Genomic DNA, 25,631 nt, shown 5'->3' on the forward strand with positions numbered 1-25,631 from the left:
TACATATATATATATAAGTATACACCAATACACACATATTACGCGTGCTTTTAATTCAAATTCAAGGTGCACGTGACGATTAATCGTATCACACAGAACCTATGCGATACCACAGCCCCACGCAAATTACGCTATAAAAAAAGAAACGCGCGCTCGCGGCGCGCGACTAGCGTTGACCTACGCGTACATCTCTAACGACAGTATTATCTGCTATACTCTAATAGAGCAGTATCAACTTGAGGTAGGCCCTGTAGGACTGTCGGGAATAATAAAAACAATTGCAACTACACACCTAGTCAACAGCTGATAGTCACACATTTTGCCATTTCCCCGATGGGAAAGCGTAACACATTTATATTTCACGAAGCTACTTAATTTGCCTCGCAATTTGGGTTCTCGACAAGATTGGCACTAACTTGTTAGCTGTGATCCTCGATTTGGATAGGAATATAATTAAAGCGAAATCTGCCGAAGTCTCTCATGTTTCACGAGGCTAATTGAAGAAGCGAATGAATGTATTTTTTTTCTTATACCGTAAGATTCTATTTAAAAATACAGTCGAGGAATTATTTTAATCAGCTTTTGTAAAATAGAGCTTTTCAGAAATCGCTCTTGCACTAAATTTTTTAATTGATAGAACTTTTCACGCAATTTGCCTCTTCAACTTGTTTAAAGAGATGTGACTTTTGTGAGAAGCACTTTTGATCGTGTATTTCTACATACTATTCAGATCTACGACCAATTTCCATCTTTTATCGATTATTTCCGAATCGCTCTCGCTCAAACTTCATTATAACAAATAGATCTCGCGAAAGGGAGCCGAAGATCTTGGACATAAGAGTAAAGTAGGAAAAGCCAAGAAGGAAGAACGGACGCTTCTCTTAAATACAATAGAAGAGAATAATAATGACCTTCGAACCTGAACTTCCCTTCGAATTTCCCTTTAAGGGAAAGCATATCTGTAAGGGAATCTTTCCCTTAGAAGGACACCGTAAGGAGTCCTATTTTTTACTCGAACGAGTTTCTTTATCGCTAGTCGCGATTGGAAGTTGAGCAGCTAGCACGACATCGGCGTCGGTTTCATATTGGCGACTGCGCTCATCCTTCGAGTTGGACCTGTGAATCTCTTCTCGATCTCCTCGAGCGACCTGCCGCGGGTCTCTGGCACACTGATGATTACGAAGACAAAGCCCACCGCGACGATTATGCCGAACATCCAGAAGGTGCCATGCGCACCGATCACTCCTATGACATCCTGGAAGGTTTTCGTTACGATGAAGGTGCACGTCCAATTAAAGGCGGTCGCGATGCTCGCTGCGGAACCGCGGATCCTGGCGGGTAGGATCTCACCCATCATCAGCCAAGGAATAGCTCCGAAGCCCAGGGAGAAGCCAATTACGTACACGATCAAACTGACCAGCGGCAACCAGCCGAAGGCCGTCACGTCCATGTCCATCGACTTCACGTAGAAGAATCCACCAAGAGAGAAGAGGGTCAGGGACATCAATATGGAGCTTATGTACAGCAGCATCTTCCTGCCCAACTTGTCGATCACAAACGAAGCGACAAAGGTGGATATGAAATTCACTATTCCAATGATTATAGTCGAGAGATTCTCATCGATTGTGCTACCAGCGTCCTGAAAAAAAATGTTCGTTGATTATTAGGTATGTGTCGGATTGCGTTTCTCAAAATTCGAAGATTTTTTTTGGCATCTATTTCGTGCATTCGTTCATTACTTTATTTTCGTGGTTTAATTAGAGAATTATGTAGTTAAAAGTTATTGGAATATTGGACTTGGAAGTCAGTAGAGAAATGTAACTGATTAATACAATACAATACGTACTCGGAAGATCTGCACCGTATAGAATATCACTGCGTTGATGCCAGACATTTGTTGGAACAGCATCAGGCCCAAACAAATGAGGAGAGGTCTTAAGTGTTTACTCTTCATTAACTCCGAGATCATATTTTGAGAGACATTTCGCTCGCTGTCGAGGTATTCTTGATGTATTTTCTCGATCATAGTCAATTCGTCCGTTATGTCTGTGTCTTTACCGCGCAACCATTGAAGAGATTTTCGGGACAGCTTTGTTTTCCCCTTAGAAATGTACCATCTTGGCGTCTCCGGAATTATGAACATTAAAATTAAGAATGGTAGTGGTAAACTTGCCCCTAGCAGCGCTAGATTTCTCCAATCCATATACATACCCGCTATGAAGCATAGTAATATTCCTGCACATTGAATATGAAATCTTTATGAGTTTATGAGACATACTTCATAAACATATGTTATACAATATATGTATATATACTTATTTTTATATTTAAACAACATTCACAAGTTTAAATATTTAAATGTCGTATTAATTTTGTTATCGAGTAAATAAGAGTAAATAGCATATTTAATATTTCTTCTATATTAATATTTCTTGATAACGTTTTAATAAAAAATTACGAAGCTTCCTTCTATGAATGGTTACCAAAATGGATACCAAATTCAGACATTATGAGGAAATTTTAGTAACGAACACGCACACATATAAATCGATAGTAAAATTAAATTTTTTATTTCACTTACCGAAATTACCAAAAACGGTGGGCATTAAACCAAGAGTACCACGCACTTCTGGTTGTATCGTTTCGCCTAAGTACACAGGAAACGCTAAAGAGGTAATGCCTACGGCAAAACCGCATAACGCGCGTCCAGCCAATATCATCGGAACATTTTGAGCCATCGCGATTAAGATCCACGCTGTAACAAATATTATATCATTATATTGTAATACGATCTACTATTTACTTGCAACAGTATTCAAGATATAAGGGAGACACGATGATGTAACTAATTTAAATAATTTGATGATAGATAGTGTGATATAGGAATTAACGTTATTTATTACGATAGTTCGCTCTCATTATACGTCTCAATACATTATATCTCAGTATGTAAAGTTTTTTTATGCTATTTATGCTTCGATAATCTTACCTCCGATAAATGGGAATGATGTAGCAAGTAATGTCTTTTTCCTTCCTATATATTCGATGAGCGGTCCTCCAGCAATGCCACCGACAAGTGCACTCAATGGCATAAGTGACCCAATCCACATGCTCTGTGATATAAAAAAAATTGGAATTATATACATATATAAATATGGTATATAATTTATAAAATTCTACAATTAATTTAAAACAGATTTTTCTGAGACATTATTATTTATTAAAAATTTCTAATTGTCAATTAATTAATTTAATATCAAACCGAACATCTAAAGTTACTTGAAATTAATTGCACAATATTCTTTTCGTGTGCATATAAGTGATATTAAAAATTTAATACACTTCTACCTGAATGTATTATATAATGTCTGAAATTTTTAATTAAAATTTTTTTTTCGAAAAGCCGATCCGTGTATTATGTGTAATCGTTAAAATTATTATTGCTACGTACAGAAGTGATTCAGGATTGAAAAAGATTTAGATCGATTGTATGTCATGCGCCGCATATCAATAATCCTCGATCATTTAAATTCATCGTTCGAATAACAGTCGTGTGTACTAAAGCATAGTTTTATTCATCGTAGATCCTTCGAATACAAATAAGGTCGGGAAGCCGCAAAATGTCAAGGAAAACAATTGCGAAGGGCAATCATTTTGGTTGCTCATTTGTTGTCATGTGTTTTAATCAAGTTACCGCAACGCAGAAATGAATTACGAAATCTTCATTACAATTGAAATCATTAAACGCAGAACATTTTTTATAATGTTATTATAAAATCAAGTTGGTAATGATTTTACAATTAATATGATATATGTGAAATATTATTTCAAGTAATTATTAGAATATAATTAAACCTCTTCATTAGAAGATTTTAAATATTTGTATTATGTATGTAATTTAACAAAATATATGTATTTAGTAATATATTATTTTAGAGATAGGTATTACAAAAATAAATTCGTACAATCAGTAATTATGTTTTCCTATTTTATCAATGGAAACAAAAATATATTTGATATTGAAGATTAAAAATACTTAAATGTTAGTATATATTATAAAATATTACTGCACATAGAAAGAGTTAAACATTTCACTCAGAGTAATCTTTAATATAAACGAATAATTATTATGATACAGGAAAAACATTATAATTTTCAAATACAACGTGTATGATATATACCTCTTTAAGCAATTAATTATATTTTAGCATATTAAAAAATATTAAATGTAATATTTTATTGCCTTTTCGCTCTCAAAACGAGTTTCCTGAAACAAATATCCTAACATCACGGCTTGTGCAAGGCTCACTTTTGAATGCGGAAGCATTTTATTTACGCTCGCTTACATATCTGGCATCAATTTCCGATATCGTCACAATGTTGAGGCCTTATGACGAAGTCGGTGTGTCCGACAAGATGACCAATCGCGTTCGCGGCCACTGGGGCACAACGGCTCCTTCGCCAATACGATTGCAATCAGGTCATCGTGCCCCTGACCAGGCACCAATGACGCACTTGAGGTTAAACCTTTTAATTATCCATTGACCCTTTGAATAACGAAGGTCGTACCTTTTCATACGCATGCGTAGATCGCGATAATTTACAAGTGACGCGTTTACATCGTTTGTCATCGGCGCTTAACTTCGGCTTCCACTTTGTATTGATCCGCAACGCATCGCCGATAAACAATTCCGTCGGATTTTTCCTTGACATCATAAATCTAATTAAAATGTCTTTAAACGGGCACTGAAACACTATTGTAATATCTGTTTGTGATGTAGAAATAAAGAAAATGATGTCCTGAATATCGGTTTGGCATTCTCTGGTAATTTCATACAAAAGATGTAAATAGTAAAATTAGTCGTTAAAAATTATATTCATATAGATATAAAACGTAGCTACTGATTAAAATACAAATCAGATAAAAATATCTCAAGCGATTTTGAAAAGAAACTTCTTGATTCCGCAAAAAAATACAACAATGAGTTACGATCAACTAGTTATTAGGCCTATGTTACATTTGTCGTACGACAAAGCATTTCAAGCCTATATTGATTAACTACAAGAAAGAGAAATTGTCGGATCTCTCTGTCCTATAGTCAATCAATAAACTTAAAATCTTTGTCATACAACAAATGTAGTATATTAGCCTTATAGTTGTTCTTACGTTGCTGATAAACGCGCAGCTTAACATATATAATCGGCAATTTAGATGCTCAAGAAACCGTGTCCGATTCCCACAATCTTCCACTTCCGACAAAATCAGATTTGTATGATTTCATGGTCGAGATTTCATGGTACGATTTCATGGTTCGATTGCGACTTTATTTTGAAACTTTTATAAATACGTTTATCGGAGATCGCTTCTCTACGTAGCTTTTGTAAACTTGGCGAATTCTACAAATACACGGATGTATATAAAATATGTGCTTAATAAAATACGCGATTTGTCTTTCTATAAAATAAATTTGCCTCGTAGTAAGACTTTATGGACTGAATTATATTAAAAGAATGTCAGTAGTTACTGGACTCACCATCTGTTTGGTGACTTCGAAGCTCGCTGTGGCGTTATCACGCATAGACACCAGCGCTGGCGATGTATAGGAAGATGAATAGCCGACTTGGAACGAACCTAACGACACCGATAATGCAGCTAATACCTGCAAACAGATTATAAACCATATGAAAAATGTACGAAGGTCTAAACGTGAATTTTTGACTTTATAGCATACATATTTACAAATTAAAAACCTTTAAATCTTATTGGAAGACTAATGAGTCAATTCGAAGTAGAATCATAAGGCTCGTAACTTGTTTTTGTAAGACTTATAAGAATTTGTGACTTAAGTTGTAATTCTATGCATACAATACAGTCATTCGTAAATATCTATGATTTCTCGTAAATCTTACAGCTAGTAAGAAGCTCTTTGTACAAATATAATACTATGTAAATTTTAAGCATTTCAATCATAAGTTCTTACAAAAAAGTCTTACTCTGAGAACGAAGTTATGACTCTGCGTAAAATTGTTTATAAATATGTCGGAATAAATGCAATTTTAAATCTATCGTGAAGAAAAGAAACATAAAAATTGCGAGGATATTTAAATATTTTTATGGGTTTTGTTGTCGAGTACATTTCCTTTGCATGCAATTATTGTTTATGCAGAATCTATTTTAAAATAGCAAACAGTCATAATCGATACAATAATTTAATTGATATTCGATCAATTGTATGATTTGCGTCATAGAAATCATGCCGAAAAAGATTACGACATTCACGTAGAAAATATCAGTTCTATTATTTTCGCAATCCTCTTATATATTCAAACATGGCTGTTTATTTATAGTATACAAAATCTTAAATATAATTAATAAAAATTATAGTGCAACGGGCGAAGAAATTCTTCTTGGAAAAAAGTAAAAAATACTGACTAAATTTGTTAGCAATTGCACAATTTTTAAGAAAAATTATGTTTATTTTATTATAATTGTATGCCAATCATAATATTATATCATATGCTAATAGAATTTTTTATAATTATTATTTATGAAATTACATTATTATTATTAATTCTAGAAGTACAACAATGTATTCAAGATCATTATAATTTTAGAGAAATAAAACTAAAATGATTTTAATAATTAGTATTATAAGTAAAGTGCATAATTACATAAATTCTGATATTATTGTACATAACATTTATTAATTTTGATCCAAGATCTACATCAAGATTATTCTTGAAAATTATACAGAATATTATCATTTTTACTCGCTTTAATATGGTATATATTCAGGGAATGGAAGTAACTCGTTACTTGTAACGAAGTTACAGTTACAAGTTACTTTTTTGGTAACTTTACTGGTAACTGCGTTACTTTCTTTTTTTGGTAACTGTAACGGTAACGAGTTACATTTTTTGGGTAACGGTAACGAAATTTACAGTTACTTTTGTCGTTACTTTGCACACGATTGAACACGGTTCGATTGGATACATGCTATTTATAGCGCTTATCAATAAGACTTGAAAGCCCTTAGACATTCGGCCGTTATGATTCAGTAATTATTTTACACTTCTATCTTCTATGTAATACATAGGACATACAAATATTTCAGTTTGCTGCATATTTTACAGGTTTTAGAATTACAAAATTGTGTTTAAAAAAAATTAAAAAATAAATTAAATAATAGTAAAATGAGAAGGGCTATGAACCCAAAAGCGAAACAGTTTAAAAGACGATGACAATAAGTGTCGAAACGTCGTTTGTTTTTATCTTGTTTTATCTATGTATTGTTCTAATATATATTTATACATTTAATTACATTCATCGTCGTTGTTATCGGAAATAAACTGTTTCATTATTGGCTCGTAACCCTTCTCATTTTACTTTTATTTAATTTATTATTTGAGTCATTCTACATTGTTTTTTTTTTTTTTTTTTAAATAAAACTATATATTTGTCAGTATTACATATAAAAAAAATGCAAAAGTACATTTTTAAATTGATTTAAAAAAAGTAACGGAAAAGTAACGAAAAGTTATTTTTCAAGTAACGGTAACTGTAACGAGTTACTTTTAAAAAGTAACTTTCCATTCCCTGTATATATTATTTATTATAATATTATTTATTATGATAATTTGTATATTAATATGATCTGTTTCTATTAATAGATATTTTGCAAAAGTTATAAAGATAAGTAAAAATAAATATAATAGGTAAAAGAGTAAAAAAAATGTGTTTTAACACAAGAAACAGATCATATTAATATACAAATTATCATAATAAATAATATCATAATAAATAATATATACCATATTAAAGCGAGTAAAAATGATAATATTAACAATGATAAGTTAACAATTGTTAACTTTAAACAAATTAAAAAAATCTTTATAGGATACAATAAAGAAAAAATTTTCGGTTAACTTTTTACCTGAGTAATCGTGCATTTCGCTGCAGGCGTATTTATCGGCAACTCGATGTTTACATGAGTATCCGCCCGCAGAAGAAGTTTCATGATTACGAATATGAATCGAGAAACCTATTATGACACTATTTTGTAATTTCGATTGCAAACACAATTTTCCGATTAATGAAACTTTGATACGAATCTAACAAATCGTTTGTTTGATGAAACAGTATTATTCTCCAATATTACACGTGAAAACCACTACAATTTCGCGATGGAAATCAGAATTGTAAATTTCGAAAATTTTCGAAATATATTTCGGATGTTGTCTGAGTATCAATAAGATAAACTGACAATAAAAACGGATTTATTTTGATTAGAGGCTCTTTAATTCTAATAGAAAATCTGTCCAAATTATAGAGAACATCGCATTACTGCTTATTTCGTTGAGTAACGATGATATTCAGTTTAATAGATCGATTCCGAAAGTCCGTAACTCAAAAACTCGCGTTCATATATCAGGGTTACAAATCTAGGTTTCGGTAAACGTGGTTGTGAAAAAACCGCGTCTTGACCCTTCAAAAGTCTCAAACCGTGTTTGGGACAAGAGATGAGAACTCACTCCTATATGAATCGGATACCGATATTGATTTGGCTGAATCGATAATTTAAAAAAATGGATATCAATCGCACGCTGGTGCGAGTAGAAGTCTTCAATGTCACAGTATAATACAAACTATTGATACTTATGGACCGCGTCGGGTGATTTTATATAGAGAGCAATGCTGGGGGCCGGCCATCCCTTCCCCTCGCAAGTCACGTCGTTGAAAACTTCGTAGAGCACTACTCCCATATCAGATGATCGCAGATACGTCAATTTGATAAGATGCCTCCGTTTCGCGCCGTCGAGACGACACGCGATTCCAATTTCGAGCGAGAGAATAAAAAGGAGCACATGTATGTTTCAGCATAGATTTTTCTGGAGTAATTTTGAAAAAAAAAACAACCAATCGTTTTTGGACCCACAATGTATCCGCGTTTTCGAGAATTATGATTTTTTTACATATAAAAAATGACTTATCATTTTTTTCTATGCTCACAGCCATATTGTTTTTTCGATCTTTGGGACTCAAATTTGATCGGCTGCTTACTGCGCATTTGCGGAAATGTTACACGTATTTTATTACATCATCATAATCTCATTAATATATTTTCTGTATTTGTATTCTACTTGAAACATTTTACACTATATTTCTAAATATTTAAAATAGAAGCAACAGAATAATGCAAATCACAAATTTCGATGGATTGCAAAAATACCAAGATATTTATTTAATTATTCAACATATTTTACGAAAATGACTATCATAAAATAACTACAAAAATTACTATTAGAAACAAGTATTGAAGAATGCATAAATTATACATATTTATATTCACGCTTCACTTTTATACTTAAAGTGTGCACATTTATTTTTTATTCTATAGTACATGTAATGTAAACTATGTAGGTATATTAAAATGTATATTTATCTATAAAAATAAGGTGTGAATATAAATCCTTTATGTACTAATATAATATAGGTACAGAGTGTTTCGAAATTCGAGATAATATTTTATGAAAGTGTGAAACTTGGTCAAAAATTAAATGATAAAAGTGCAAGCTATTTTTTTTGTAAAGTAGTTTTTTAAGTATAAATGGCTAAAATTTAAGTAATAATAAGTGTTAGTTAAAAAGTTATCTATCCACGGAATAGTGTATATGCAGCGGCAACGTTTTGTTCAGTTTACACAGATAACTTTTTAACTAATGTTTATGATTAGTCAAATTTTAAACATTTATATAATACTTAAAAACCTACTTTATGAAGAAAAAAATAGCATGCACACTTTTATTACTTATTTTTTTTTTATGAAATTTCGTTCTGTCATATTGTCTTCGAATTTCGGGACATTCTGTGTGTATAATCTTTGTTTATATATACTATATTCTTTTGATATATTATGTTTGCTCAATCAATAAAGACTAGACATACGTAGTATATAATCTTTGTTTATATATACTGTATTCTTTTGATATATTATGTTTACAGTATCAATAAAGACTAGACTGATAATAAACAGTTTGTTATTACAGCATACAATGTGTATACTGTATCAATAAAGACTTAAGTATTTTATTATTCATTCAATCAGTTCGCTATTTAACACGATAACAAGAACATTATTCTAAGTGTGTCTATCAATTTGGTAATCAATATTAAAACTGGTTATTCGTTTTCCTATTTCCTTTATATGTCGATTAAGATTATTACTATCTTATTAACTGCAACGAAATTGTTAGTAGCTAAAAATTTCATTAGCATTTTCATAATAATATTGAAATATTTTTTGTCAATATATTGATACATATTGTTGTATTCATATATAAGATATTCATCATTAAACACACATCATTTTTATATTTCGAATTCTTTAGCTATTTTTTTCATTATTATATATATAATATATATGACAAGTAAATATGAAACGGCCAAATGACAGTCAAGCAGGATTTTGGTTGCTAAATTAATGTGTGAATTTTATTTACTACATATGTAGTTCTCTTAATCGCGTGCCGAAAATTCTTCAGACTTACAACGCAACTCTAAACAACTACCGTAGTAATATCACAAAGTTTGGCGTTAAATTGACAAACAATCTAACAATTTTGATGCTTATAGTATCTTATTAGATCTTTAATAAATATTAAAATTTTTTTAAACGATGTAATGTTAAAGTACTAATGATTCGAAATCTGCGAAAAATTAAGATTGCAAAGAATATCACAAGTTTGGCGTTTCGTCCCGGCTCCCACTACTAGACTCATCAGTAAGGTAATGTAGTGGGAGCCTACCTTAGACGCCTGGGGGAGATATTAGAAAGAAGTTCTATATAAACATATACTCGTGTCTTTTCGCACTTGCGAGAAATGGCAACGAGTAACTATAGACCTCTGTTGGCTTGGTCGACGTAATGATATTCTTTACAATGCTCTATAATATATATATAATGACGCGCTGTAATAATTGTTTCATTCAATATCTAAATTTTAATAAGCTTTTAAAATTAAAATCTAGAACATTTAATATATTTCTCAATTTTTTAATTTCACAAGTATAAATGTTAATCCGTAATCATTTTTGCTTCTGTTTACACAAGCAAAAGATCTTTTTATTGTAATTCATTATATCTTGTTTGCGTGTAGATTTAAATGTGCCATGTTATTTCGATTATTGATTATTATAATTAATGCTGATATACAATATTTTCATTCATTATAGTCTATTAGATTTTAGCGAGAAAACTTGATAAATACTGCAAATAATTACAGCTACAGTTACTTTTAATACATGCATAGCGGGAATACGATTGTTTATGTAATAAAGGTTGATTTCTTGCTCGATAAATGTTCATCGTTTTATGGCGTAGAACACGTTTTATTAGATATGAAGGTATTTTTTCACATGTCGCCTTTTTGTTGAACTGTGTAAATGTTAAATTAGTTATACCAGTACATAAATATATAAATACGCGAAGAAATACATTCTAATACATGGAAAAATAGAAATATAAAAACAATTTTAAAGATATATGATTTAAGGACAAAAAATATTTCGAAACTTGGATATTTTATGAGTCTAGCTTTTGCGTAGAATTGTTAATATATTGTATGAATGTCACAAACATTGCTAATGAATTATTATTACCACGTATTTTCGCATATTTTTATGTAATAATTTTTATCTATTTTTAAGTATAATTATAAACACAATTTACTTAAATAAATTTATCTTCAGCGTAAATACAAAGTAATATAATAATTAAGAAATGCTGACGGCGCCCATAATGCCATTGGCCATGAATGTCAATGGCAACCACAAGGAAAGTGTAGTGTTCAACGTTTTACAAGGTTTCGATATTCGTTACAGGGTTGCGTCTGCTTTTCATTCATTCTTTCTTGTTCTCGCACAATTGTTATTATGCCGATCATTTCGATTGCGTAATAGACGGCGTGCAATGATTAAACTGTAGGTACTCATATAATAGAACAAAATGTTTAAACGTTCTAATGTATGAATACTCTATTAATTTCACTACAACAAGAATTATCCCAACTTTATATAAATATTAAGAAAAATCCTTTGAGTTTTTAGTTTTGTCCATTAAATCCATCTTTAATATATAAATATAAAAATTTAATATAAATGTGTAAATAGATATATACAATTTCATTAACTAATAAGAGGCTTTTGTATAATATAAATATAACGAATAATGTGTTATACGTATTTATTCCGATATCAATTATTAAATAATAATTTGTTAATTATTTTACGATGTATTACGAAATAACTTTTAGATTTTTGTATAAAAGTAGTTTTCATAGGAATGTGACTTTTTTGAAAAATGCATTACTTTTTAAAAAATGTGACATTTTAAAAGTTTTTAAAAACAGTTTTTAAATATAATTAATATAGGAAGAAAATTACATAAGTCCTGCAGATAGATAACGTGTTGTAACGTTTCAAATTTCCTCAACTACGCAAATGGGATGACGCATCGTCGGACCGTATGTGTGGTCATACTACTGAATTACATGGCACGTATCCTTAAGGATGTATCTGAGTCGTTTTTCCAAATGTATTAATACTTCAAACAAACTATGCATATATCATACTTACATTGAACAAAAATTTCTAAATCTAAGTAATTTTTTTTCTTGAATTCTTGAATAGTTTCAAGTAAAATTTATTTATTGCAAGTAAAAATTTAGTTTCAAATAAAAATTTATTTATTGCAAATAAAGAAATATTTACTTGAAACTATTTAGGAGGAAATATATAAGAGAACGTGAATTAATGATTCAGTTAAGACCTCATTAACCGTTACCGAAAAATTATCATTTTAAAATATCTCACAGATACATTCTTAAGGCTTCTGAGAGATCGCCGCGGCTGTATTGAATCATGACGTTATAAGCGACAAGTATTATGTTCATTTCTGTTACATTTGTAAATAAAGACAATATGGATAAAATGAAATGATGAGATCGTTTTAAAACACTTTTAAAAATAGGTCAAAGATGTCCTTCCCTCTTGACAATCAAATAGTCGTAAAAATCATGCGAAAGTGAAAAGTTACGCACGTGAAAGTGAATAGCTATGCATATCCATTGAGTAAACGTGTACCTCACATGTCTTTTACCATTTTTTATGATTATTTACTGACTGTCAGGGAGGATAAGGATAGCTTCCATCCATTTTGACAAGTGTTTTAAAGCGATGTCATTTCGTTTTATCCAAATTGTCTTTATTTGCACACGGCATATAATAAAAATTAACATGTCATTTCTCGCTTATGACATCACGATTCAGTATGGCCGCGGCGACTACTTAGAAGTTTTAAATCCAGCAGTCTATTCTCGAATGCGTGACTTCTACTAGTAAAGAAGGGGAAGAAAGATCTTTAATCAATAAATACAAAAAAAATACTTTATGATAATTGGATGTATTGTATTTTAACCGCAACTTAACTGCACTGGATGATTTAAGAAATAGTAGAAACACACTTGTCTCCATATATTGATATAGGTAACATTGTAGACACATATTATGCGCGAGGAACATGCGCGAATTTCTTCATATATTATTAGTTGCAAATATTGCTTATGAGATTGTTTTTGAACGTATTCTTAAGGGCGGGGGGCACAGAACCTTGCACAATGCATAACATATAATGCATAAGAAAATTAACCTTAGATTCCTTCATTTCCTTTCTTTCCTTGAAATAAAAGATTCCGATTGGTTGATTTTCTTGCTTTACATTGATCTTATATTATGTGTTATGCAAAGATCTGTATTGTGGTCTTTATTTTTTATTTTTGTCAATTGAGTTGCTAGTATATGTATACTCGTATATTGACAACATCCTGCCTTGCCGATTGAAATTCACATTTAAAAATAGGGTTTATAGAGTAAACAGTGCTATATCATTGATTAGTCGCAAACTTTCGCATTTGAAGAGCAAACTTTCAAAATGTATTTTATCATTCTAAAAATTTATAATTTTTAGAAAAGAAAAAAAGCAGAAGCTACACGTGCGAGAAAACTATGCACTTTACAGAAAATAATTATGTCAATCAAGTAGGATGTGACGTAAACAAAATACTGTAAACAAATTGCTGTAAACAATTGCTAAAAATGTACAACAAATGTATGTCGTATATTTTTAGTTAAAAAACATAATGCACGCACGCACACACACACACACACACACACACACACACACACACACACACACACACACACACACACACACACACACACACACACACACACATACTTCAGTATTATATTTTTAGTCTATATTTTTCCAGTACATGAATTAACGATAAAAAAATGTTCCTGAACATTTCAGAATAGCTTATATTGTATGTAATGAGTTTTTCAATATCTACTGAATACTATATCATCTTTAATTAAAAAAATAAAATTTTGAACAAAACGCATTTTAAAAATATGCTCGTTAATTGTTCTTAATTTTATAATTAATTTGTCAATAATAGGAAAAATTGTGCATTTTTACATTAAAAAAATAATCTATTTTGAATTGCTCAAAGAATTTAGTGTTAAAAAGAATTTTATATAAATTCATGAAATAGATGTGGTAACTTACCTGAGTGGCAAATCGTAATCGTGACGGCTTAGGTTCCTTCTGGAACTCCGAGGGCGACAGTCGGATGGGTTCCTGTGAGTCCTTTAGTACTTTCATGTCCGGAGGATCCATGAGGATGTTGATGCTTGAACTTTGTTCGCTCGGTAGCAGTGGATCTAATTGCTTGTAATCGACGTCTTGTTTTTTGTTGAGCGGATCATAAATCCGCGACCTATTCAAGGCCTTTTGATGATTGTTTCTCAAATTCTCGGCATAGTAGTGATTGGATCCTTTTTCGGTGTCGCCGGAAAAGTATCTTTTCTCGGTGATAAGAGCGGTCTGGCTGTTGAATGGACTGGTGTTCGTCACGAGAGTAGTGTTCGACGAACAGTCTAGAGTGGATCCAGAACTGGACGGCGACGGTCTGATGACCGGGGACACCTTCGGATATTTGGGTAAAACGCTGCGCTCCTGAAATATAAAATTATGATTTATAAACGATTTATCGGTCGAAGTTTGCATTTAAAAAATTGTGATCAAAGATGGACGTTATCAAAATGATCATTTGAACGAAAGAGAATGTTGACAAAACTTTCCTAACCAAAAAAAAAAAAAAACATGGACAGAATTTTTCTAGAAAGAAAATTTCTGTCCATGTTTCGAAATAAATTTTCTATAACGACAATAGGATCTTAAATCCAGTATTCAGTGTTGGAACGTATCAAAATACTTTAGCTGTACCTAAGTGCATTACCTAGATCCTTATAGATGGTGATATCTTTATCCTTATCTAGTTACCTTTTGGTACGGTATCTTTTAAATTTTAGATACATAGATACAAGGTATTTATATGCATTTACTGCCGCCACCATTAAATTAGATGTCTTCCAACGCTCATTGTTTTTACGAAACTCAAATGGTAACACTGACCGTGAAGCGCGAGTGGCCCAAATGGCGCGAGTGGCGTGAGTGGCGCAGCGCGCGATAATTCTCTATTCTATTTGATAACAATTGTAATAGATAACCTAAATAATTGTAAAAAAAAAAATGTATTTATTCTTATATCTCTCTAAATTTTTCCACTAATATATATATATATATATATCTATATCTCTAGATATCTTTAAATAGTAATATATATATAGTAATATATATATATATATATATATATATATATTAGGTAGTAATATATATTTATATATATGTATCTATATCTGGATACCTTTAGATACCTTTAGATAGCAATACCTAAAGATATTTTTAGATAGCTATATTTAGATACCTTTCAAATGGTATCTATTCCAACACTGCGCTTATATCTACAGAACACGAAATTTGCTATTTTTGTTTAATATGAGAAAATAAAATTATAGTAAAATTGTTACTGATTGCGGTCAGATAAATAATGTAAGATTTCTCTATTTATTTGAATAAAAAAAAAAATTTGTGAACGTATTTTGCAAGAATGGATGCAAATGTACGAGTTGAAACTGGAGATAACCGCTAGAGAGGAGTCAAACTGGATGTTACCAGACTTTGACTGTTCTCCTTTGCGAGTTTCACGAAAGTTTCACGTATAGTAAATAATTTTATATTATAAAAAACATTTTTAATCGAATTAATTCAATTGTTATTACAAAAAGAACTTATACTTTTTAAATATCAAGTATTAGATTTTTCTCTTTTTGAAATGTATATATTTTTGAAAATACATTTAAGTTTTACGCATTTTATTTTTAATTTTCTAATATGAACTGAATAATAAAAAATTGCAAAAATCTTTTCGTGTTTTTAACACGTTTTATTTTTCACAACACATTTACTTGTCTCTAACACAAATCACTTGGAAATTTATAAAATCACCGATTATTTTTGCGAGTGGATAAAAAACGTGTGAAATCTGCATAAAATAAGATAAACATATTCCTGGAAACTGTACACTAAGAAGATCACCGAATGTAAAATGGCAAGAACATATAAGAACTGCAAAAGGAAAGAGCAAGTAAAATGAACAAAATCACGTTACCGATCACCGAAGAACAAACGTCTGTTTAATCGGTTAGTTATTCATTCGAAGGTATGAAACATCAAAGTTGGACTATTTATACTGTTTTCAAGAATCACTTTATCAAATTGTTATGAAAATATGCTAGTAGAGAGGGAACAAATCGCGAGAAAAAATTAGAGGGTGAATAACGCCTGCACAAGCAGGCAGAGCAAGTGAGAATGAGAAAGGAAGGAAGAAAGAGTATGATTATCGATTGAACCAATAACGTAAAGTCAGTGGCAAAGAACCAAGTGATGATACCGGGTCGGAGATTAGATGACTTTTTTATCCCTGAGTGATAACCCGTATTGAACTCTATTACTAACGACGAGCACGCTGCTTTTGCGAATATTCCTGTTGACGCAATGTATTACATGATAAGAGAGTTATCGCGTTCGATCGTACAGCCAAAATCTCGAAATTATGACATTCTAGAATGAACAGTCTTGCGTAATAAACAATCGAACATCTATCTAAGAAACCGACGACGTCGAAAGAGATGAATGTATGTTCTTGCTAATGAACTATAATATTTTCGACATATTCCATTCCAATGATGTTATTTGTTCTCCGCTTTTTTTATAGGGTAACTTTGGCAAATACGCCGCAGAAAAAATAGAAAGAATGGGGATAATTTTCCGGCAACTTTATATTCTGTTACATGTCTTTATATTATATTAGTATTATGTTGTGATTTCAGGTTTTTATTAGTATTAATGAAATTATTGTAAGTTATATCGACTTGTCACTGTAATAAATAGCGTCATTGTAAATTATAATTTATATAAAAAGATTATTGTACAGGATGTGTAAAAGACTTAGTGGTTATTTCATAATACATAAATGTAGAAGAATATTAAAGCATGTTGTATAGCAAAATACAAGTATGCTTTGCTCTTGTATTCTTTGTTTAGTTTGTTGTCTTGTATATTCCCTACCTATTTAGGATATACGAATTTAAGTAGTGGACATTTTTAGCGGGCGGGATTTATGCCCAAAGCATACAAAGTGCGCAGATTGGATTTAATGCACTAAATGTAAATTGTAATCTAGGATGGTATGAATTAAATTTATCAAGACAAGAGTCAATTTCAGAATGTGGCAAGCAAAGAACAATATCATCCACATATCTGTAATAAAACGTTACTTTAAAATGAACATTGTTCAGTATCCAATCCTCCAAATCAACCATGACCAAATTAGCCACCACAGGTGACAAGGGCGAACCCATTGACGTGCCGAAGGTTTGTTTGTAAAATTGATTGTCGAAGGTAAAGTAGGTTGAATCCAAAATCATGTGAATGGCTTTTAAAAATTCTGTCTTCGGAAGACTGCACTTGTTGCTAACGAGATCCCATCTTTTAGATAGAGATTATTGCTAAATCTAATGGAATGTTGGTGAAAAGTGAAGTTGCATCTAGTGATACCAAACTATGTCCTGGATCTATTTTAATATTGTTTAATTTCTGTAACAATTGAAAACTATTATCTATGTGACTGTGTGATTTTGGTATGCTTACGATAATCAATTTATGTAAGTATTTGACCAGATTGTATAAAGAGCTATCTATAGAAGAGATAATCAATCTAAAATTATAACCAGCGGTGGACTCACATTACCTGTCATATTTGTTTTAATTTATTCATTAATTTGTATTAATTCATGAGTCGTTAACCAAACTTTAATAGATTTGTGTTAGTTTATACTTTCTTTTATAATAAATAATACTTAATAAATTAAATTTTTGTCAGATGCGGCGTATACACCGGAGTTACCCTATTTGTCTCTTTTAAACGATTAACACGATATGATGGACTTTAACTTTTATTTTTTTTAAATATAAAAGTCACCTTCAATAAAAAATAAATAGTAGCGAAATATTAGTTTTTATTAGTGAAATATTAGGTAGCGAAATATCGATCCAATGATAGTCAAGTTATTGGAGCGAGAAATTTAAATTAATTGAAACGCACTTAAATGTGATCAGACGTCTCACTTTGTTTCACTGTTTCGCGTTAAACATATCAAAATGTGAGAAAGAGAGAGATAATGATTGTATTATTAACAAAAATTATTATTTACATCTATATTCATATATTCTTTTTCATCCCCCAAAAGTTGTTTCTCTTTAAATCCGAAAATGTTTGGTCACATTAGACATATTTAAAGAGACTTAATTAATAAGTCAGGAATATTTGTTTATTTATAATTTCTTATTTAAAGAAAATATTTAAAGAAAAAGACGGACGGCTAAAAATTATTATAACGCATAAACTGCTATATTTTTCACTGAACAGAAAAAAGACACACACTTATAAAAATTCACAAGTTATTCTTATATCAGTAATCATCTCTTTTATTTATTTTATACTACACTAAACAAAAAATTTAATATTTGAGCGATTTTGAAATTTAAGGCGTAATAACTCCAATTCTGTATGATGATATTATTTGAGCAGAATTATTTTTAATTTTATATCTTATGATTTCTCTTAATTTGATAAAAATAATTCTCTAAATCAAATTTGTTATTATTTTATAAAATTGTCAGTAAAGTTTAACTATTAATTTTACATGTGTAATATAACAGTAGGTACAATATAATTCTGTATTTGATAGATCATAAAAACATTTTTACGCCAATTAAAATCCAGCTATACTTTTAATGTTTTTATAAAAATTATATGCATATACACAAAATGAAGTCACTGCAATGGTATCTATTTTTTGCTAAATTTATGCATCTTAAAAATATAAATACTTGATAATGTAAAATTAATCGATCCTTGTTTCCACCAATGTAGATTAACTTTAATCTCGGTTTAACTTACTGTTCATTTTTTTTAATTTTTCAGTTTTTCTAGTTTTTATAACTAGAAAGAGACGATGAATAAGTTGAACCAAGATTAAAGTTAATCTACATTGGTGAAAATGGGCATTAATTAACGTTTTTTGCCATTTTTCTTTTTTCTTTTTCCTCTCTTTCTCTTTTTCTCTCTCTGTTATTTTTACTTTTATGATTGTACTCCTCATTGTACCTGTATCAACCAGAGAAGCATCTTATTTATAATCACAGGTCTTTATCATTTTTCATCGTAATTGTGATGTGATTTCTAATAAAATCTCGTTTTTAGCGTGTTCTATATCAGTGATATAATACTGAGAATAAATCAGTATGATAAAATCATTAAGTAGACACTCGAAATATTGATTTGCGTCCCTTATATTCCAAAAAAAGGCGTTATTAAATTTGACAATTTCAGTCTTGAAGGCTGAACATTAAAGCGGAACGTTGCATTACACGACAATCAGTCGAATATAAAAATTGTCCTAGAAGCAAGCTCTTGTCCAATTCAGTGTGAAGCATAATCATCGTTCTTTGTATGGATGTGTGATACGCTTCCCATTACATTGGTACAGCTATTATGTCGAAAAATCGTCTGTTTATCCCCCGGTTATCACGTGTCTTTTACATGCGAGGTAAAGTTCACATGTACGATATGAACTCTGACGTCTCTTGACGTAGTTGTCGGCTTGCTCTTTGGAATTCAGTTCTGTGTGTTTCTGTATATGAAAAAGTTCTAGTACGTTTATTATCAATTCACGAAAAAATATACGGGAATCATACATCGCCTGTATGATTAATAATTTACAATATCGCATTCTTTAGAATATTGTTTAAAAGATCAATACGATCTCATATATGAGGAGCGCATGGCATTTCTGATACATTATTAATTTTTTTTAAATTATTGTGCGATTCTAAAATAATTATTTTAAGGAAAATTTACTGAGAAATATAATTTCAAATCAATAAAACTTTTATTATCCTTTAGTAAGCTCTGTAAAATTAAATCTGTCGCACTAACATTGAAAATTCACTTAAAATTTATATTACAGCAATATATATATTAACATTTCTGATAAAATATGAGATATTTGGTGATATGATGTTTTGGTGATTAAATATGTGATGATAATATTCTTTAAAAAAATTTTTTTGTCATTGTATTAAGTGAAAGATTAATCTAATTGTTATGTTTTGTTAATTAGATAAGAATTATAATGAATCTTGTTAACGAGCAAGATGGAAAAATAACATTCAACTTTCTTTATATATAATTAACAACATTCGATCTGTCTTTCAAAGAGAAAGTAGTTTACTAAGGGCAGTAATAATATATATGTGACCTTTCTAGATATATGTATATGTTTCATTGTCCCTCGCATTTGCGCGTAATTTTCGCTACGATATGGTCGATCGATTAAATCAACTACGGCACAGTTACTCGACTTCGACGTTTGTTGACCAAGGGATAATTCCGTCGTAAACCGCTTCCGTATCAAATATTAGCTGAGATTTCTTTACGTTTGAGTTATGATTTCACCAAATAATGTAAGCTTTTCAACTGATTGATATTAAAAAAAAAATGTTTTTTTGGAAAGGATTACATTAGCATTTTACTTAAACAGCGTGGATATTATCAGATAAAATAAAGTTTTTTTTACCTGAACTAAAATCAAAAAGTCATTACGAAATTATTTAATGTTGTTAATTAACCATTTTTCTAATCTTTATTTTTTTTAATCTTATTATATTTAACAAAATTCTTCTATGTTAAAATGTTCATACGGTTAATCGTTTAATTTATAAATGTTTAAATGTTGTATCGTGTATATTTCCACAGACTTAATTTTGCGAGAGATTTTGTGTAATATTATGATATGTAAAAAAATTAAGTCGTGATTTTACGAATCATAAAATTTTTTCTTCTTTTGAAAAAAAGAGTCTACAAATAAAAATTAAGATTGTTAATATTTACATATCACTCGAAGTGTCATTTTATTTCAATTGCTATTACATTTTTAGGAAATAAAAATGATTATAAAATATGTGTGTATTTATAACATGAATATAGGTTAATTAAGTGTAAATTCTTATACATTTTGATCGTCGTATTATTTTTATAATAGTTTTTTAAAAGTGAAAAGCACAAAGATTATACAAATAAAAGATATATAAGGACGATAAATTTGGATCACACGAAATATGTCAGCATTATTCTTATATATTTGCGTTTTGTAACGTATTTGTCAGTTTTTGATTTAAAAAAAAATTCACTTTTTTGTCGACCAATCAAAGAAAAAAAAGTTTCATTTCGACTATGCAACTCTATGTAATTTTTGTCACGTGAAAAGCTAATCGGCCTTACAATTCAGAAGGAACGTTTCGCAACATGTGAAATACATTGTTACGTCATAGACATTACACATACATATGTACTATAATTGTATTATACTATATATACTAATGTACAGTTTGTATTGAACATCACCTGAATTACAGAAACCAATGATTGCTGTTTTATAATTTGATTTGAGGCAGCAACATGCATAAGATTCAATTTTCTTTGACATTTGGATTATACCGAGTGTTCGATAATACATGTTGTTCCGTTTATAGAATCTTAATCTATTTTTCCTTAATTGTTCGCTGAAATTCGTTATATATAATCTTTGTTTTTTTCATTCTTGTGACTATAAGATACTTTACAAGAAATTCTTTTTTTTTTTTTTAAATGCCTTATATATGAATATTTATTTACAATATTTATTCAAGGTTCATATATGATTGACAATTAAACAATTTTAAATTAAGTTAATGCAGTGTAACCAGAAATGGCTTGATTAAAATAAAAAATTACATATGAACATGATTTATTTTATCGATATTGAATATCAAATGATATTTGATACAATTGATGGAAGATTATTTGGGTAATAAAAATGTAAGGACATTGTGAAAAAATTTAAAAGATAATCTTGTCTTTCGAACTTGAACTTTTTTTAAAATATCTTTTGGAGATTTATTGTTTGAACTTCTTTCGTAGATGTTTGAGTCAATGATTTCCGGATGATAACGGCGGAAAATTTTCTGAATAATCTTGAATGCGAGTCTTCAACTACGTTACGCAAAGTTCTAACCGATAGTTCTCAGAAGAGATCGCTCATTTCTTTCTAAATTAGTCACACAACCCACGCAAAATATTTTTAGTGTTTTCCAATGTAGAATCTTTCGTACAAATGTTATTTCCTGTATCTTATGGGCATTTGCCAAAGTGATATATTTTGCTCGATGCTGTGTAGTGGATGCTTCGTCATTTTGTTCATAGTGTGAGAATGTATTTCTTTTTGTTACGCTTCTGATGTTGGTGTAGTGCTTTCGCGACATCATTTCAGAACCAATAACATCAGAATCAATCAGTGTATATAATTATATTAATAATTATGATAATATTTATATAGTGCAACAATGCTTTTCGAAATAACATAAATATTATAAAATTATTAAATAATTTATTTTATTGACAATTTTTATCGTAAAATTTTTTAAAGCTAATAATTCTGTTAATATATCTTGCCGTTATTAATCTAACAATTATTATATAGTAACTGGTCATATTTTATTATTTTTTGATTGAGTGCCGTTACAATTTGCTAAAGTTACTTTATATACATTTTTAATTATAGAATAAACAGTGCTAATATCATTTAACATTAAAATTCATTTTGAAAATAAAGTTTTAAAATGGCATTAATTTTTAATGAGGATAGCATACATAGTCATATATGTTGAAAATAACAAATTCATGTTAAATTCGAGTTCGCATTGACATAAACGCTATTTTAAAATTCCTTATAGATATCATTGTAGATATTATAGATAATATCATTATAGATATAGATAATAAGAGAGACAATAGTAGATGATGATTCGCGAAATTTTCAATTTAATTTACGTCACATAATGTGTCACATTGTTTTTAACTTTATGATCGTTTTCCGGAAATTGTAATTCTGTTTTTAATCCTTTGACACGCGCGTGACATGCTACGATGCGACCACGTGCCGCGTGAGTAGAAGCGTAGGAGTGAAAAGCGCAGCGTGCGCTACGAAATCATATCGTGCGCGATGTTGAAAAAATATGTCAAAAGATTACGCTAATAAAAATTATAATAAGAATAATATTGAATTATACTCCTATATACATATACTAAAGTGTGTAGATATATACGTATAAATTATGTTTACTGTTATTTTTGTAATTTTATATACTTGTTTTACGAACTTTAGATTGCATTATTGTCACCATTTCAGATATATACGTATTTTAAGTATGCTAAGGTAAATCACGTAATAAACGTTATACAATTGTTTTTTTCGCGATAGTTTGGAATTCATATCGTACATTGTACGTCTAAAACGCTTTTTCGCTTTTTTATAAAAAAATATTTAATATCTAAACATGAACCAAAAACATTAATAGATTTTATCTTCAAACATTTCGATATTACAAATGATACTTGCAATATGAGATGTAGGATCGTTATTGATTGTAAAATTAAAATTTTTTAATAGAAATTATTATAGAATAAGAAACAAGTTTTTTGCAGCTATTTAGAAAATCTGATGAATTCATGATTCATCAGCAAAAATTAATATCGAGCAATTTTTTTCATTGAAATTGAATTTTAATGAAAAACAATTTGTAAAACTGAACATGTGCAAAGGTTTAAACTTAATCGAATATATATTTAAACTTTCTATTGTGACAGTTTCGCAACTCTTAATTTTGAGTGAAATTCCTGATTTATTTTACGCTTCTCCTACCGCGACTTAAGTATAAGTAATATTCAAAGACAAAGAAAACTGTCTCAAGTTGGCAATGTCCTCTTAAAATAGTTTGTTGAGAAAAATAGAAGAATAATGAATGCAACGAATAATAAGAATTGAAGTTTCAGTACATTGCGCGGACGAGTTCTTTCCATTTTCATTATTCTCTACCCCTTGCATTTATATTATATCAGAATTCTAACCTGAAACATGTTCCAATTGACACTAATACTGAACTGGAATAATAAACTAATTAATGTCACGTAAAATTGTACAAGCCTTAAGAACTTTCATCAAATAATATACATATAACGTATATCTGTCGAATCTTTCTTTCTGTCATTAGATCTTCTCGTTCGCGCGACGCAAGTACAAGTGATAGCTATCCTTGCCCTTTTGCAGTGAGCGAAATTATTTCGTCATTTTTTGTAGGATGAAAAAACTGTTTTGGAACATTTTAGAGCAATGGTGGACGTACCAGCGGCGTAGGCGCTTGCGACGGTTGTTGCTGATGCATTTTAGCGCTGCGTCCGTAAGACAATTAACATGAAGATAAGTCGACTGCATTTCTCACGTCGTCCTGATCGAAATATATTATTTCGCGCATAGCGATATGGCGGGGTGAGAAGAATTAGTATAGGATGATAGTGACGATAGTGCATTGCGATATCTCAGTAGTCATTCGCTGGCAATTTATGACATGTTGTTATCGGGAGACGTGCAAATCCTATTATTATTTCCTATTTAGGGACATTTGAAAGTGTTGTAGAATTACGACGCACGTGAAATTGTAGTGCAATTCATTCGTGTTAGGAATGCCTCGTATGTAAAGTGACCCAAACGTGTATCTCTTCAAGCGTCAAAGGGTGGAAAAAGAGAAAAGATGTGACATTCTATCTAAAAGGCGACCATTGATGCCATATGACTTACATGCCGAAACATCTATAGATATAACAGGATTAGATGATATTCTTATAATAATGTCTATCTAATCTAATAGAATACAGTGATATCAAGTCATTTTACGTGCAATACTTCCTACATTGTGAAATGAAACTTGAACAAACGTACAAAATGCAGGCTGATGGATTTAACAACATGAAGTCTCGTTTCAGGAATTATCTCTCTCTCTCTCTCTCTCTCTCTCCTCTTTCTCTCCCTCTTTCTCTCTCTCTCTCTCTCTCGACGTATATTTTCAAACACATGATTAGCTTGTGACTGCCGTGTTATTATTGACTTTACGTATTATTTGTATATTTATTCTCGTAGATAAGCGGAACTTGTTTATCTCACGATACATCAA

The 25,631-nt window shown here is 30.3% G+C and overlaps 2 protein-coding genes across 2 annotated transcripts in view; one reads left to right on the forward strand and one right to left on the reverse strand.

The window, feature by feature from the left end:
- Positions 1-24,895, reverse strand: Tret1 (trehalose transporter 1). The gene is given in 8 exon segments (XM_018551822.1): positions 1-1,639; positions 1,847-2,235; positions 2,582-2,755; positions 2,990-3,113; positions 5,535-5,660; positions 14,628-15,077; positions 24,807-24,863; positions 24,866-24,895. Coding segments are annotated over 8 exon segments (1,932 nt in total). The 3' UTR covers positions 1-1,057.
- LOC108783285 (Regulator of cullins 2) overlaps positions 1-25,631 on the forward strand; it is a 54,085-nt gene that overhangs the window by 4,388 nt on the left and 24,066 nt on the right. The gene's annotated exons all lie outside the window — the stretch shown is intronic.

This window comes from Cyphomyrmex costatus, unplaced genomic scaffold (genome assembly GCF_001594065.2).
Source record: "Cyphomyrmex costatus isolate MS0001 unplaced genomic scaffold, Ccosl1.0 scaffold146, whole genome shotgun sequence".
Lineage (NCBI taxonomy): Eukaryota > Metazoa > Arthropoda > Insecta > Hymenoptera > Formicidae > Cyphomyrmex > Cyphomyrmex costatus.